This window comes from Brachyhypopomus gauderio, chromosome 3 (genome assembly GCF_052324685.1).
Source record: "Brachyhypopomus gauderio isolate BG-103 chromosome 3, BGAUD_0.2, whole genome shotgun sequence".
In the NCBI taxonomy this organism is placed as follows: domain Eukaryota; kingdom Metazoa; phylum Chordata; class Actinopteri; order Gymnotiformes; family Hypopomidae; genus Brachyhypopomus; species Brachyhypopomus gauderio.
This window is the reverse complement of record NC_135213.1, coordinates 29,351,606-29,368,404: the sequence shown is the minus strand read 5'-3', so window position 1 is coordinate 29,368,404 and position 16,799 is coordinate 29,351,606. Positions and strand designations below refer to the sequence as shown.

Sequence of the window (16,799 nt, the reverse complement as noted above, 5' to 3'; positions counted from 1 at the left end):
CTGTCCTCTCATTCACACACATGTACTCTGTTTTACTCCTGCTCACTTTCATTCCCCTGCTCTCCAAAGCATATCTCCATCTTTCCAAGCTCACCTCCACCTGCTCTCTACTCTCACTACAGATCACAATGTCATCAGCAAACATCATAGTCCAAGGGGACTCCTCCCTAACCACGTCCGTCAGTCTGTCCATGACAATTGGGAACAGGAAGGGACTCAGGGCTGATCCCTAATGTAGTCCTACCCCCACTTTAAACCCATCTGTCATTCCTACCGTACATTTCACTGCTGTCACATTGTTTTCATACATATCCTGCACCACCCTTACATACTTTTCTGCTACTCCTGACTTCCTCATACAATACCACAGCTCCTGTCTCTGTACATCATAAGCTTTCTCTAAGTCAACAAACACACAATGTAACTCCTTCTGTCTTTCCCTATACTTCTCCATTAACACTCTCAAAGGAAACATAGCATCTGTGGTGCAATTAGCTGGCATGAAACCATACTGCTGCTCACAGATCTCTACCTCTCCTCTAAGCCTAGCTTCCACTACTCTTTCCCAGATTTTCAGGCTGTGACTGATCAACTTTATTCCCCTGTAATAACTACAGCTCTGAATGTCGCCCTTATTCTTGAAAATCTGCACCATTATGCTTTGTCTACACTCCACAGGCATCTTCTGACCTTCTGATTCTGTTAAATAACCCAGTCAAAAACTCCACTGCTGTCTCTCCCAAACATTTCCATGCCTCCACTGGAATATCATCCGGTCCAACTGCCTTACCACACTTCATTCTCTGAATTGCAGCTCTTACTTCCTCCCTGCTCACCTGGGTTACTTCCCAATTCACAACCTCTGCCTCTTCTAACCTTCTTTCCCTTTCATTCTCTTGATTCAACAGTTCCTTAAAATACTCCTTCTACCTTCCTAAGCCACTCTCCTCAACAGACAACACATTACCACCTTTATCCTTTATCATCCTAATCTGCTGCAAATCCTGCAAATCACAGTTTCTCTGTCTGGCCAATCTGTACAGATCCTTTTCCCCTTCCTTAGTGTCCAACTTCTCATACAGCTTGCTATATGCCTTCTCTTTAGCTTCTGCCACTGCTCTCTTTGCCTTACGACACATCACCTTGTACCTCTGTCTACTTTCTTCATCTCGCTGAAAATCCCAATTATTTTTAGCCAACCGCTTTCCTCTCAAAAGTTCCTAAACTTCCTCATTCCACCACCACGACTCCTTGTATATCTTCTCTGTCCTGAGGTCACACCAATACCTTCCTAGCCACATCCCTCACTGCATTTGAAGTCTCATCCCAGGTATCCAGAACATAACCGGTATGTCATTGTGACGATGGGTGCGGCGGCAAGGACGAGACACAGATCCTTCTTGCGGCATACGTCACTTTATATATTTATACACAAATAGCGCTTTCAAGCGCACGGGTAACATGTAAACATTAACACAGACGTGTATACTTTAGACAACGACGAGCACAGGACACTGCACGAGCGCACATTAAATAGACAAACCACATTAGCCCCATGTGATTACGAGACGAGTCACAGGTGAGACAGATTATCACATGACATAACCATAACCACGTAGATCCACAGACGCAGACGATGCACGTAGACAACGTATACACACGCCCAAAAGGGAGGGGCCGGGGTCCTCAACGTGACAGTCATCTGGTTTGGTTGATATTGATTTAAATTATGTACTGGGAGAAAAACTTGATGCTTTTCATCCACTCCCACAATCAGAATTAGAAAAAATTATCTCTTCCTTAAATTGTACTACCTGCACTCAGTTCCCTCAAAGTTATTAAAAGAGGTATTACCAGCTGTTACTGAACCTCTTCTAACTATAGTTAACTCATCCATTACAATAGGTCACATGCCCAAATCATGTAAATTAGCATTTATTAAACCTCTGATCAAGAAACCAAATCTTGATCCAACTGTGCTATCTAATTATAGACCCATTTCGAACACATCATTTATATCTAAGATCATAGAAAAAGCTGTTGCCCAGCAATTATGCCTATATCTGCATAAGAATCACATATTTGAAAAGTTCCAATCTGGCTTTAGGCCCCATCACAGTACTGAAACGGCATTAGTCAAAGTAACAAATGATCTCCTCCTTGCTTCAGATCAAGGTTATGTATCACTGTTAGTGCTTCTTGATCTTAGTGCAGCTTTTGACACAATTGATCATAGGATCTTGCTAAAGCAGTTAGAACGCTGGGTTGGAGTCTCAGGCACAGCCCTTTCATGGTTTAACTCTTACTTAACAAATCGCCATCAGTTTGTAGAGCTCAATAATATTCCATCCAAATATACAAAAGTTAAATATGGGGTCCCGCAAGGCTCCATTTTAGGACCACTATTATTTACATTATATATGCTACCATTGGGCACAGTTATAAACAAACATGGTGTCAATTTTGACTGCTATGCACATGACACCCAACTCTACATATCAGCCAAACCTGATGACAAACTCAGTTTAGGAAAAATTGAGGCCTGTGTAAGAGATATTAAATGCTGGATGTCTCTAAACTTCCTCCAACTTAATGAGGACAAAACAGAAGTTCTCCTCCTGGACCCTAAGGCCTCAAGACAGAAAATTCCAGATCTAATGCTTAATCTCGCAGACTACCCCATTACACCTGGCACAGTAGCCAAAACCTATGCGTCATACTCGACTCCGACCTATCATTTGATAAATACATAGATAATACTACTAGGATAGCTTTTCTACATCTCCGCAACATTGCCAAGTTAAGAAATGCATTATTACAGGATGATGCAGAAAAATTGGTACATGCCTTTGTTAGCTCTAGATTAGACTACTGTAACTCACTACTGTCAGGATGTTCAAATAGGAATCTAAATAAACTTCAAATAGTTCAAAATGCCGCAGCCAGAGTTCTGACCAGAACTAGAAAATTTCAGCATATTAGACCAGTCCTATCAGCCCTACATTGGCTCCCAGTTAAATTCCGTATTGATTTTAAAATTCTATTATTAACTTAGAAAGCACTGCATGGGCTTGCTCCTGAATACCTCCAGGAACTTATTTCCTACTATGAACCCCCACGTCCACTAAGATCACAGGGTGCTGGTCTTTTATTAGTTCCACAAATTAATAAGGTAACAGCAGGGGGAAGAGCCTTTTCTTGTAAGGCCCCCCAGCTTTGGAACAACCTTCCAAAATGCGTCCGGGACTCTGACACAGTCACAATCTTTAAGTCTAGGTTGAAAACCCACCTATTTGGTTTAGCGTTTGATCATTAATATTCCCCCTTAGATAAAGGTACAGATCCAGGGGTTCATAGACGAAGGGTTTTATGGTAGACTGGGGCGCTGGTGCTGTCATCCTGTCACTGCTCGTGGTCACTCAAGTTTGTTGACAGTGCAGTGGATGGATGCCATTGTCTCAGAATGCCCCCAAGCCTATGTTACCTTCTGGTTCTGCCTTTTTTAGCTAGGCTGTAATAATTTAACTTACTGCCAGAGTTGCTGCTACACTCCAGAAATGTATATAATTTCATCTGTCCTGTATATGTCCCCGTACAGCGCTAATTCTTCGTTTTATTTTCTCCACATGGCTGCCCGCCTGCTCGTGGAAAAATGAGATGAGGAGAGACAAGCGATCCATCCTGTGCCAGCCACCTACTGCCTGACTGGATAAGCCTACACCATGATGGACATTATTACATCTTTTCCTTTTCTTTATTTCTTTGTCTAAATTGTTGTTGTTGTCATGGTGACCGGTATCGGCCAGAGGAGGATGGGTTCCCTCCCTGAGTCTTGGTTCCTCTCAAGGTTTCTTCCTCATGCAGAAAAAACTAGGGAATTTATCCTTGTCACTGTCGCCCTTGGCTTGCTCACTGGGGGCTAGGACTCGGCACTTGTAAAGCTGCTTTTGACAACTACTGTTGTAAAAAGCGCTATATAAAAAAAAATTGATTGATTGATTGATTGAACACCACCACCATTACCCAGTACCTGTCTCACCTCATCCCTGAATTTTACACCACAGTCCTCATCCTTTAACTTCCACCACATGATCTTAGGTTCCGCTCTCACTCACTTCCTCTTCTTCATCTCCAAAACCATCCTACATATCACCATCCTATGCTGTTTAGCTACACTCTCCCCTGGTAACACCTTGCAATCACTAACCTTCTTTTAGGTTTCGTCTCCTACAGAGGATATAGTCGACTGCACACACTCTAACTGGCAGTTGTAATTTGAAGTTCTGAACATTCCGCCATTAATTTTAATGGGGGCGGGTTTCAAAATTTTAAACTTAAATTTATTAAAATCTATAAATTCTATTCTAGCACAAGTCACAGCATCGAGAGCTTCGAAATGCAGTTTGAATGGAGTCTGTAGGTTAAGCGATTCGGGCTGTATTAAACTGTATTAAAGAAGAAGAATAATAAGTATGTAGGATAACAATATAGGGCTTTTCAAGCCTATATACTCAGTCCTTTTCAAGCCCTATAATAAGAAGCAGTGGGATAACAATATAGGGCTTTTCAAGCCCTATAATAAACAGAAATATGTGGGATAACAATATAGAGCTTTTCAAGCCCTACAATTCAAAACAACTCTAAATCCTGGCATTATACAGTATGGTCAACTCTGAAATGGGTCCCTTTATTGATGATTGTTCATAGTCATCTTTTCCAACCGATTCTTCTTAACAACTCTGCATATTGGAGTTTGGGCAGAACCCTTTGGTGGCAGTGTAAACACACTAAGCGTTCCATTTTGTGACAGATTTTGGCACAGTTCCACGGACTATGTCTACATCATCCAAATGTGATGATGCTGCAAAATTGGAACTGTATATGCTACCCATCCTGTAGCCAACCAGTTCTTATCTATTTTATCTATTTTATTTTATTCTTATCTTATCTTACGGCAACCGGACAGTTGTTAGCAAGCGCTAACACAACAAAACAACAAAAACAACAAAATAACGGTGACGATACATACAACTGACAACAGACAGACAGACGGTTAAGACAACGTCACCCAAAAATGAAAAAAAAAAGTTTCCAACGGCCATTTGCTAAGTAGAACTTACTTCCCTACCCAGCTAAGTAGAACTTACTTCCCTACCTACCAAACCATTGAGACTGTCTGTTAACCGTGGCAGATATAGGAATAACAGGGCGATATGTTTTAAAAATCTAATTAAAATTAAATTAAATAATCAACATGAAGTGAGATCATTACAACCCAGCATGTTCACTTCGTTCGTGGGACGCAGGGTTATTGACTGTTCCTAGGATCAAAAAGATCAAGCAGGTGGAAGAGCCTTTTCTTTTAAAGCTCCACAACTGTGGAATAATCTTCCTGCCTCTATTCGGGACTCAGACACGGTCTCAATGTTTAAATCTAGACTAAAGACTCATCTGTTTAGTTTGGCCTTTGATTAATCTGTTACATATTTACCACATCACATATCTTTCTTCTCCGAGGTTCACCTGGGGAGTAACACTGCAGTCGGAGCCTACAATACCAGTATCATCACTCCGACACGGAATAAAAACCTGGCGTTCATCACAGGACATTTACATTGACAATATCAACACCAAGAACTTTCATTCTAGTTACCTTATACTTAGTCTGATTGTGTGATTTGTTTGTAACTTGTGTATTCATCTGTATAATTTGTTTTTGTGTAATTTGTGTGTTAACGGGCCGCCCAATGGAGGATGGGTTCCTTTTTGAGTCTTGGTCCTCCCAAGGTTTCTTCCTATTCCCCACCATCATAGGCAGTTTTTCCTTGCTACTGTCGCCTTTGGCTTGCTCATTAGGGATTTGAACCCATACGATTGTTAACCTTGTAAATCCTGTAAAGCGCTTTGTGACAACATGTGTTGTGAAAAGCGCTATACAAATATATTTGATTTAATTTGATTTATCTGGCCACTGTACTGGGAAGACTGGTGGCATTGATGGCACTGTGGGGTCTGTGTTGTCTGTGGTTGTTCTTCTTTCTACATCCTCCATCAGCAGAGATGACCCAGCTGCCCTGTCTCTAGTCTCAGGCATTGTAGACTCCACCCTGTCTGCAGTTCCAGACATTGAAGACTCCACCATGTCTCCAGTCTCTTGTGTTATAGACTCCGCCCTGTCTCCAGTCCCAGGTGTTATAGACTTTTCCCTGTCTCCAGTCCCAGGTGTTATAGACTTTGCCCTGTCTCCAGTCCCAGGTGTTGTACACGCCGCCCTGTCTCCAGTCCCAGGTGTTGTACACTCTGCCTTGTCTCCAGTCCCAGGTGTTGTACACTCTGCCCTGTCTCCAGTTCCAGACATTGTAGATGATGAAAGATCATCCACAGACCCACAGGACCCGCCAGTCACAGCCTCACCCCATGTCCAGCCTCCTGTCTGACCTATTGTCCAACCACCTGTCCAGTCCACCACTCCTCCTGTCACTCAGTCCACTGTCCTGATTGTAGTACTAGTGACCCTCTGACTTTAGTAATGTCAAAGGATGCAGACTTACCTGGAGATTGTGCATTTGCTGTGCAACCTAATTGAAGAGAGAGAACCAGTCAATGACAAACTAATGACTCACTTCATTAACATATAATTATTTAATTTATTATTTATACATTATTTACCTAATTGTTTGTTTGTCTCTCTCTCTCTCTCTCTCTCTCTCTCTCTCTCTCTCTCTCTAATATATATATATATATATATATATATATATATATATATATATATATATATATATATCTCTAATATATATATATATATATATATATATATATATATATATATATATATATATATATATATATATATATCTCTATATATATATATATATTAGTGGTGGGACTGTAACGCGTTAATTTCAATTAATTAAGTACAGGAAAATTAACGCACTAAAAAAATTAACGCATTTTAACGCATGAGACACTTTCGCACCGTGGAATGTTTCTCAGTGCACGAGTTCCAGGCAGACAGAGTTGCCAGGTTCGCGGTTTTCACGCCAAATTGGGCTTGTTTGAAAATCCTGTCACGGGTAAAAATTCTGGGGTCGCGGGGTGCGATTTTTTGGGCTACTTTTGAGTTGGGCTACTGCGGAAGTTACAAGTCAACACTAAGAATTGATCGCAATATAATACTTAATTTGTCTCCATTTTACACACTCGCCACACCCCCCCCCCCCCCCCCCCCCCCGTCGACAGCTTACACTCGCACCCCCACCCCCCCACACCCCCCCGGTCGACAGATTACACTTACGCCACCCACCCCCCCCGTCAACAACTTTGGGCTAGTTTAGGCTTCTGAAGGGCAGGTTTTACACAGATTTTGTGCGGGATATTTTTGTAGAACCTGGCAACCCTGCAGGCATACAGATTATATGGACGCACAATAAGATGAGCATGATGGAGATGACTGAAGAGGCTATGCTGGTGGATGGGAAATTTAAATATAAAAAACTTCCAAATGGAAGTACAAACAAAAATAGTGTTATTTGCACTTTATGTAGGAACGAGTTTGCTTATCACAGGAGCACTTCCACCCTTCGTTACCACCTCAACGCAAAACATGTTGGGGCTAACGCGCAGGTCAGTAATGATAACTTAGCTGCTAAATGTATTCCTAGTACGAGCAAACAGTGTCGCCAGTCAACACTCGACCACATGTCGGGGTTCAAATTAAGAAACAAAATGTCAAAGACAAATTGACCAATTCACTGGCGAGATGGATTGCTGTGGACTGTAGACCGCTACACTTTAGGGCTGTGGCAGAGTCCTGGGAAATTAAGGAAAATAAAACATCTTCTGATTTACTTCAGTTCTTCTTATTCTTCCAATATCCTGAGCAAATCTCCCAAAAATAAACAACATTTTGGTCAGAATTTCCAGTGTTCTGAAAACTGTTTGCTCTGTTTTCTGCACTAATTTATTGGTCTGTGTAGTAGACTGGTGGAAAAATAAACAAGATGTTGAAGTTTATGCTTATGTTCATTGATTCATTCATCATTCAAATTAAAATTAATAATTCTCATGTTAAATATTAAAATGCGATTAATTAATTAATTAACGCTTCTAATTAATTTGATTAATTTAATCGCGTCCCACCCCTAATATATATATATATTTTTATTTATTTTTATTTTATATGTATATATATTTTATATATATACTGTGGGTAGGGTTAGTTCAATATTGTAAATGAAACCCTTACAGACATTTATGATCCTGATGTGATGACATAACAACACAATGTAGGCCACTCAGCCTACAGACATTTTTTAAGGCAAAATGATTTCCCACTAGTAAATGATTATGATAATAATGCGTACTGTACAGTATTGTATTTCCACCCCAGTGTCAGGATAATGAATACCCACCATGGATTTATAATGCACAATTCCCAATTATATTAATCTAAAATAAACATATTTTCTTACGATATTTATTACATTTATTCAAGCCAGACCAAGCCATATGAATATCTCAACATGGTTTCAGTAATTGATTAATTTATCAGAATGAAACCTTTGATGCACTGAATTATCACCTCAGAATGTGCAGTCTGCTGTTTGTATTGTTAGTTTTGTAGTGTAATGCCATCTGAGAATTTATAGAGCTATTACAGTGAGGAAAGTAAGTATTTGAACTAGAGGTGTCAATTCCAGGTTCAGAGATTAAAAGTCCTCACCAGGATTTTGCTTAGGCTTCCTGGATTGTGTTGATTCCACTAATTTGACCTGGATTGCTAATTAGAAAATCTAGCAAGCTTGAGCAAAATCCTGGTGAGGACTTTTAATCTCTGAACCTGGAATTGACACCACTAATTTGAACACCCTGTGACTTTGCAAGTTCTCCCACTTAGAAATCACTTATTATTCTAAATTAGAATCACCTGATTAAGGTCGTAGGCTGCATAAAGACACCAATGAGTAAGACTCCAACTACTAACATGGCTAAGACCAAAGAGCTGTCCAAAGACACCAGAGACAAGATTGTAGACCTCCACAAGGCTGGAAAGCACTATGGGGCAATTGCCAAGCAGCTTTGTGAAAAAAAAATCAACTGTTGGCGCAATTATTAGAAAAAGGAAGAAGCTAAATATGATTGTTAATCTCCATCGGACTGGGGCTCCATGGAAGATCTCACCTTGTGGCGTAGCAATGATCCTAAGAAAGGTGAGGATTCAGCCCAGAACTACATGGGAGAAGCTGGTCCTGAAGGGACCTGAAGAGAGCTGGCAACACTGTTTCCAAGGTTAATGTGGGTAATGCACTAAGATATCATAGTTTAAAGTCATGCATGGCACGGAAAGTTAAATCAGAACACGTCCAGGCCCGTCTTAAGTTTGCCCATAACAAGTTTGCATGATCCAGTGGAGTCATGGGAGAAAGCTGTGGTCAGATGAGACCAAAATAGACCTTCTTGGTCTTAATTTCACTCGCCGTGTTTGGAGGACAAAGAATGATGAGTACCATCCCAAAAACACCATCCCTACATCCCTATAAACAGGAATGGAGGTGGAAGCATCATGCTTTGGTGGTGTTTTTGTGCACATAGGACAGGATGACTGCACTGTATTAAGGAGAGGATGACTAGAGCCATGTATTGCAAGATTTTGAGAAACAACCTCCTTCCCTCAGTTAGAGCATTGAAGATGGGTCATGGCTGGGTCTTTTAACATGACAATGACCCAAAGCACACAGCCAGGATAACCAAGGAGTGGCTCTGTAAGAAGCATATCAAGGTTCTGGAGTGGCCTAGCCAGTCTCCAGACCTAAACCCTATAGAAAATTTTTGGACGGAGCTCAAACTCCATGTTTCTCAGCGACAGTCCAGAAACCTGGCTGATCTGGATAAGATCTGTGTGGAGGAATGGGCCAAAATCCCTGCTGCGGTGTGTGCAAACCTGGTGAAAAACTACAGGAAATGTTTGACCTCTGTAATTGCAAACAAAAGCAATTAACATTGATTTTCACAGGTGTTCAAAAACTTATTTACAGCCAAAACACACAAATAAATTAATAAAAAAATCATACATTGTGATTTCTGGATTTTTTTTTATTATGTCTCAGACCCCTCCATGATTTCAAAGTGGGAGAACTTGCAAAGTCACAGTGTGTATAAATACTTATTTTCCTCATTGTACATTAAAGTAGAATTTACCCTGTAACAAAAGATTAATGAAAGGTTTAAAAAAAGATTAACACAATATCAGTAAACCCATTTCTTACTGTTCACAACCCTTCCAGTACATTAACTTACTGGCAAAGGCCAGAGCCAGCAAACACAGCAGTAGTGGATACCCCATTAGGTGTCCGACATCTACAAACACAGAAAAAGCACAAAATAAGATTTAAAATGTAAAAATCCACAACATAGTTAAGCAGCAAAGCATGAACAGCAACCCAGCTAATAAGGAATTTTATGAAAAGTATGAACAGCAACCCAGCTAATGTGGATTATTATGAAAAGTATGAACAGCAACCCAGCTAATGTTGATTATTAAGAAAAGTATAAACAGCAACCCGTTATGTTGCCCTGTTGTTGCATTGTGTTCGTCCCTCAGTTGGGACCTGACCCAGCACCTGAGGGCTTTTTGTCCATCTATATATGTCTTGTCTTTGTACCAGTTGACCACTGATTAGTGTTTCCTTAATCCTTAATGTCATGGGTTTGTAGTTGATGCACGTTACCCATTAAATCCTCCTTTTCCTTGCAACTGGCGTGATCGCTTCCTTTTTTCCTCGCCCGTCACACTAGCTAGTGTGGATTATTAATAAAACTATGAACAGCAACCCAGAAACTGTACAACACAGACAAGTGTGAACATAAGATTAATCAGGACTGAAAAATCTACAACAGTAAAGATGGAAGAACTTTCTTCATTTCACAGAGAGAGCACCCAGGGTCACATACACCCAGGATCACATACACTTTGCATGACAAATATGAGGAAAATAGTGTATTTCTGAGGCAGCATCTTCTAAATGTTCTGTTGGTGTTGGTCCTTTTGCAGAATGTCTTGATCCGTGTTGTCAGTCTTGTACACATAAGCAGCAATAACATCATTCTTTTATTAAATCACCTCAACTGATTTATTCCAATTGAACCTACAATGAGCAGCTCAAAATCTCAGCAGTACTGAACCCTCAGCTGTACTGAACCCCAGACGTGGCCTTAGCGAATCACAGTTTGATGGTTTCCCTGGTAGAACACGCCTAATAAAACTGCCAGTGAACTGCCAATGACTTTAAATCAGATATGTGTGAACACACTGAAATCGCCAGACTTATGCTGCATTGTCACAACTGATTAGCTTTTTCATCTAATGAAGATGTGAAGATATGCAGGGTGATGCCTGCATATTTACTCTAACATGTGAGTGGAGATAAATTCAGGAGAAAAATGTAACTGCCAGCTTGGAGCAAAAGTAAGGTAATAATTAGTTAGATAATTAGTTAAGATCTAGGTTATTAACTGAATGTGTTCTTCAGGTGTAATCTTGACTGCATGATAAGCATACATAATTACAAGCTGTAGTATGTTTTTATAATATTTTATATAATATCTGAGTATTTTATTGCATGTATAGCAGTAACAGGAAAGATTTTTTAAACACGGACAATTTTGTACTCAATGTGAGATTCTGGCATCAAAAAACTAATTAAATATCAAATGAAATCAGCTCTTGACTTACCAGGATGTGCGTTTCATTTGAGACTCTTGATGGGAAGAGCAGTATGAGATATATATATATATATATAGTGTGACGTCAAAGACATCTGAAATATGCAGTTGTAAACTAGATGAACCTGATATGCTAGATTAACTGAGTTTCTCTGCTTATAAATGACTGCCTTCTCCCTCACAGTGTTAGTTTGGAACCATCACATGTAACATCACTATAAGGTTCTACCCGTTTCACTGAACTTTATTATAATTTATGAACACTGCCTCTCCTGACACATCACATTGTTCTCTTATTTCTTCAACTAAAATGTGAAATGTGAGCACTCAAACATTTACTTGCTAGATGTGTCATGTAGCACAAACACCTTGGGATTAATATTAAACTTCCACTCTGGACATAGTACTGTATGTACACAGGTACTGTATGTAGTATGTACACATGTAGTGTATGTGCACCTGTACTGTATGTACACCTGTGCTATATGTATACCTTCACAGCCCCAAAGATCTTTTAGCGTCTTAAGCAGTGGAGGATCAGTGCAGTGAAATAAACCACACACTCACACACACACACACACACACACACACACACACACACACACACACACACACACACACACACACACACACACAAGAACATTACATTCTCTTACAAATGTATCATTATATTTATTATTTGGATATATATCCAAATAACACTCAATACATTTCCCCAAGAAAGGTCTGGCATGTGTGTGTGTGTGTGTGTGTGTGTGTGTGGGGCAAATGTCACTACATATTTTTATTATATTTCCTGCATCATGTACTGTGTTTTACCTGTAATATGCAGATTAACCAGCTGTGCAGGAGGAAGGAATTGTTGCCTTTTTTGACAAAAGACTCTAAGCTTCTAAGTCAGCAGCCACTGTTTAGGGCCATATTTCACAGACCCAAAATGCAGAGATGACGAGGGCCAGTGGAACATTACACTATTTGGGTTTGTCATGTAGTCACTGATTCCATCATGAAAGTTTTGGTTGTTTCTAAAATAAGTTCAGAAATGTGCATTAGTCACCTATGGGCTCCCTCAATATATAACCCAGGCATTCTCTGTTTTATCAGGCTGCTGATAATACTACTACCACTGAAAATAATAATAAAAAATAAATGTTAAAAGAAATTTGAAAGTATTTTAAATTCAGCAAATTATGTAAACAACCATCGGATCTTAAAAAGCATTCCACAGGACGGGTGGGGAAACTGGTCTAGCAAGCTTCTTTCACCATACACCACGCCATCACAGACATACTCCACCACACTCACACCATTACAGACGTACTCCACCACACTAACACCATCCCAGACGTTCTCCACCACACTCACAATACTGAACAGACCCTGCAATATCGATATCTTACATAAACAAAATTTATGACTTATGAAATTAATTTATTAATGAAAATTCATTAAGCAAATATACACAGAGATATGGGGAACCAAGTTCACTCTTTTATAAAGAACATTAGTAAAAAAGTAATACCACAGAACAGAAACCACGTGACAACCTGAATCACTCCCACTATGTTATTGCACAAATATCACAAGTGCCATCACTTTGAATTTGAATATCAGGAGGAAAAAGGCAATAAAACGTTTCCCTCCAACTAACTAAGGTAAGCTAAGCTACGTTAACTAAAATGGTGATTCTTGATTAATGGGAAACCTGCAATACATGTATTTGTTATATGGATATTCCACTACGTCACATACTGAAATCAAACTAAATTTTAATCTGATATATATATATATATATATATATATATATATATATATATATATATATATATATATATATATATATATTGTCAGGGCAGGCCCCAGCACTGCTATGCCCATGACCACCAGAGGGCGGTCATGGTCTACATCTAGGAGACGCAATCAGCAAAGATGAGATGCAGCTGACTTGCTCCCTACTTAGGGAGTCCGCTGTCATTTCTTCTTCGCTGAGTTGTTTGTTCTCTAATGTTTTTCCTGGTATTCTCCCCGTTGCTTTTGCCTCTCTCTTCTCTCGAGCTGTTTTTCAAGTGTTCTCACTTCTGCGCCCTTTTGGGTCCATCTCAAGTTTTCCCCCTGCTGTATTTTTTCTCTTGTCTCTTCTCTTACCGTTTTGGGAAGTTTTTTTATTTTCGCCGTTATTGGTGAGCCGGTTCTTCCCCCAGCGGTTTTTGTTTCCCTTTTGTTATCATTCTTCGTGTTGAGCAGTTCCGCGTTTCTTTTATTTTGCGCTGTTTTCGTAGGCTACTTACCTCGCGTTGAGTTTATTCCGCGTCATTATTTTGTTTCTTTTCTGTTGGTGGTTTTCCTTCCTGTTGCCTACACGAAGGCATTTTCTTTTGTGTCTTTTTCCGCGAGCCCTTTGGCGGTGGTCTCAGTTTTTTGTTTTGTTTTGGGGTTTGGGTTTAATACAACCCTATGTGGTTTATGCGGGTCCGCGTACCGCCGCATAACATATATGACATAAGCACAATTACCATATTTTTCAGACAATAAACTGCTACTTTTTCCCCCACAATTTGAACCATGCGGCTTATAATAAGGTGCGGCTTTTCTGTAGATTTTTCTTCCTCCATCAGGGGGCTGAGCAGAAAGTTAATTAGGTGGTAAGTCAAATTGTAAATCAAAGGAAGTGCTAATTTTTATTTAGCACATGCAAGCAGCAGTCACGACGGAGACATTTTTTCAAACCAACATGTGTTGTGCCGAATTCCGACTCCACGGCAGAATCTGACTCCCCTCGTTTTGTTCTTATGTGCCCTATGTTGTTTATTGGGATTTTCATTCTTAATGAATTATCCAAATCTGCTGGGATAATTAAAGTCTTATTTTGAGAATTTGTGTTGTAGATTTCATTTTTGTTGACTGATAATTTACTGCTATTTGTCAGTATCATGCACTAAAAGAAGTGATCAATAAACATTTTGTTGACTGGTATTGTTTTCTTTCTAAATTATTTAAAACCTTCACTGATATTACTACGACTAGGCCAAAATCTGTCAGTTTATCTCTAAATGCATCTATATGGAGTCTATTTAAATATAAATCAACCCCGCCTCCCTCCTGTCTGTCAAGTCTTATTCCATGTGTTTCTGTTTACTTCCTGGTCTCCCCTGCTTAATGTTCTGTAACCCCTTGTAATTGTTCTCAGGTGTTCCTTGTTTAGTGTCCAGTTAGTGTTTGGTGTTTAAGCCCTCCATTTCCCATTTTCGTTTGCTGATCTTTGTTCTATATACAGCTGTTCATGTTAGTGTTTCTTTGAGAATTTATTGTGGTGCATCCATGTTAATCGTCTGTCTCTATCTGAACAACCTGATAATTTGACCCTGAACTGCCTTAATGATTATGGAACTTTGGAACTGCCCATATTAAATCTCACTCTTCTCAGCATGTGTGTCCACCTCCTTATTGCTCTGTGGATCTGGTGTTACAACTGACTGTAGCCAGCCAGCGTACAGCAGCGAGAATTTTACATTTCTGACACTACACAAATCTGATCTAGATAGATGGTATGCTGAAGCATTCAGTGTTCCTTTCACTGAAAGTAAAGGGCTGAGCTCAGCTCTTAAAAAAACAACCCCACACCATAATCCCCCCTCCACCAAACTTTACACTTGAGACAATGCAGTTAGATAAGTACCGTTCTCCTGGCAACCGCCAAACCCAGACTCATCCATCAGATGGATGGAGAAGCGCTATTTGTCACTCCAGAGAACACTCCTCCACTGCTCTGTTCAGTGGCGGCATGCTTCACACTACTGCATCCGACTCTTTGCATTGCACTTGGTGATGTATGGCTTGGATGCAGCTGCTCAACCATGGAAAACCATTCTATGAAGCTCTTTGCACACTGTTCTTGAGCTCATCTGAAAGCCACATGAAGTTTGGATGTATGTAGTGATTGACTCTGCAGAAAGTGGCGACCACTTTGCACTATGTGTTTCAGCATCCGCTGACCCCGCTCGTCAGTTTACGTCAGACCTTGTTAAGCACGTTTGTGGTTGTACTACAGAATACAACCAGTAAGTGTCAGTATTGTCTTGATAATGAATAGTGATAAAAGCACAAATAAACTAAAATGTGCCGTGCTGTGTTTGAAAAGCTGCTGAGAGGACAGCTGTCATATAGCCTGATCACCAGACCTGTTCAGGTACATGGGGGATAAAAATGCATTAATCTGAATGTGGATGTCAGAACTGATTTGAAAAATATTCAATAAATGTGCTCATTTTTATGCTAGATTTTTGTGATAATTTTTATCCATGTGAAAATATAAAATTCATAGAAATAAAGTATGTTTCATTATCTGTATTCCATATCTGTATCAATAGTGTACTTTAAAAACCTGATCTATACTGTCGTGGAAATTTGAACCTTAATGATGAGCAAGAATAGTCAAGGGCAGTTGAGTATGGTATCAAAGTGCAAAGTTTGTTAGAGACAAAAGAAAGAATAGAAAAATATGGATCGATCCAGAGATCTCTGTTACGTGCAGTCAAGAGCATCTGCAAGAGAAAGGTGCCCCTCTCTCACAGACCATAGTTCTTACACCATTTTGTTACATGATTACATCATACTTCCGTGACAAGAGTTGCATGTTAGGTCTCATTGGTGGGCCACATGAGGTGAGGTGTTGGGGTGAGGTATCAACCCATCACCCCTTCCCTGCCAGGGTCCTCGGGCCAAGGCCTCCTTGTTCCTCCGGTCAGCCAGATATACCATTCTGATGCCAGGCATACCCTTATCTACAGCCCCGAGACATTCATCATCACCCCATCAATCTTTAACTTTACACAGATCACCCTGTCTCTTACTCTCTTTACCTCCACTACACTTTTACTAAACTCATCCTTCAGGATTACCCCTACTCCATTTCTCTTCCTGTCTATACCAAGATAGAATAGTTTGAAACCACCACCAATGCTCCTGGCCTTGCTCCTTGGTATGAAATTTCTATTTTTGATCCACATCATTTGATTTGGCGCAGTTTTTACACTGGATGCCCTTCCTGACGCTACCCTCCCTATGTATCCAGGCTTGGG

General features: G+C 40.0%; 1 protein-coding gene across 19 annotated transcripts in view; it reads right to left on the bottom strand.

Moving 5' to 3' along the window:
- Positions 1–11,772, bottom strand: part of LOC143511023 (uncharacterized) — a 35,839-nt gene extending 24,067 nt beyond the window's left edge. For 18 of the 19 annotated variants that reach the window (XM_077000997.1, XM_077001002.1, XM_077001004.1 and 15 more), the window contains exons 1-4: positions 11,732–11,772; positions 10,728–10,837; positions 10,297–10,356; positions 6,552–6,578 (exon numbers count right to left, since the gene is read on the bottom strand). In XM_077000997.1, the coding sequence (XP_076857112.1) occupies positions 6,552–6,578; positions 10,297–10,356; positions 10,728–10,731 (91 nt within the window). In that variant the 5' untranslated portion in view covers positions 10,732–10,837; positions 11,732–11,772. The remainder of the gene's footprint in view (positions 1–6,551; positions 6,579–10,296; positions 10,357–10,727; positions 10,838–11,731) is intronic. The other variant, XM_077000998.1, reaches the window with a different exon arrangement.
- Between the last annotated feature and the right edge of the window lie 5,027 nt (positions 11,773–16,799).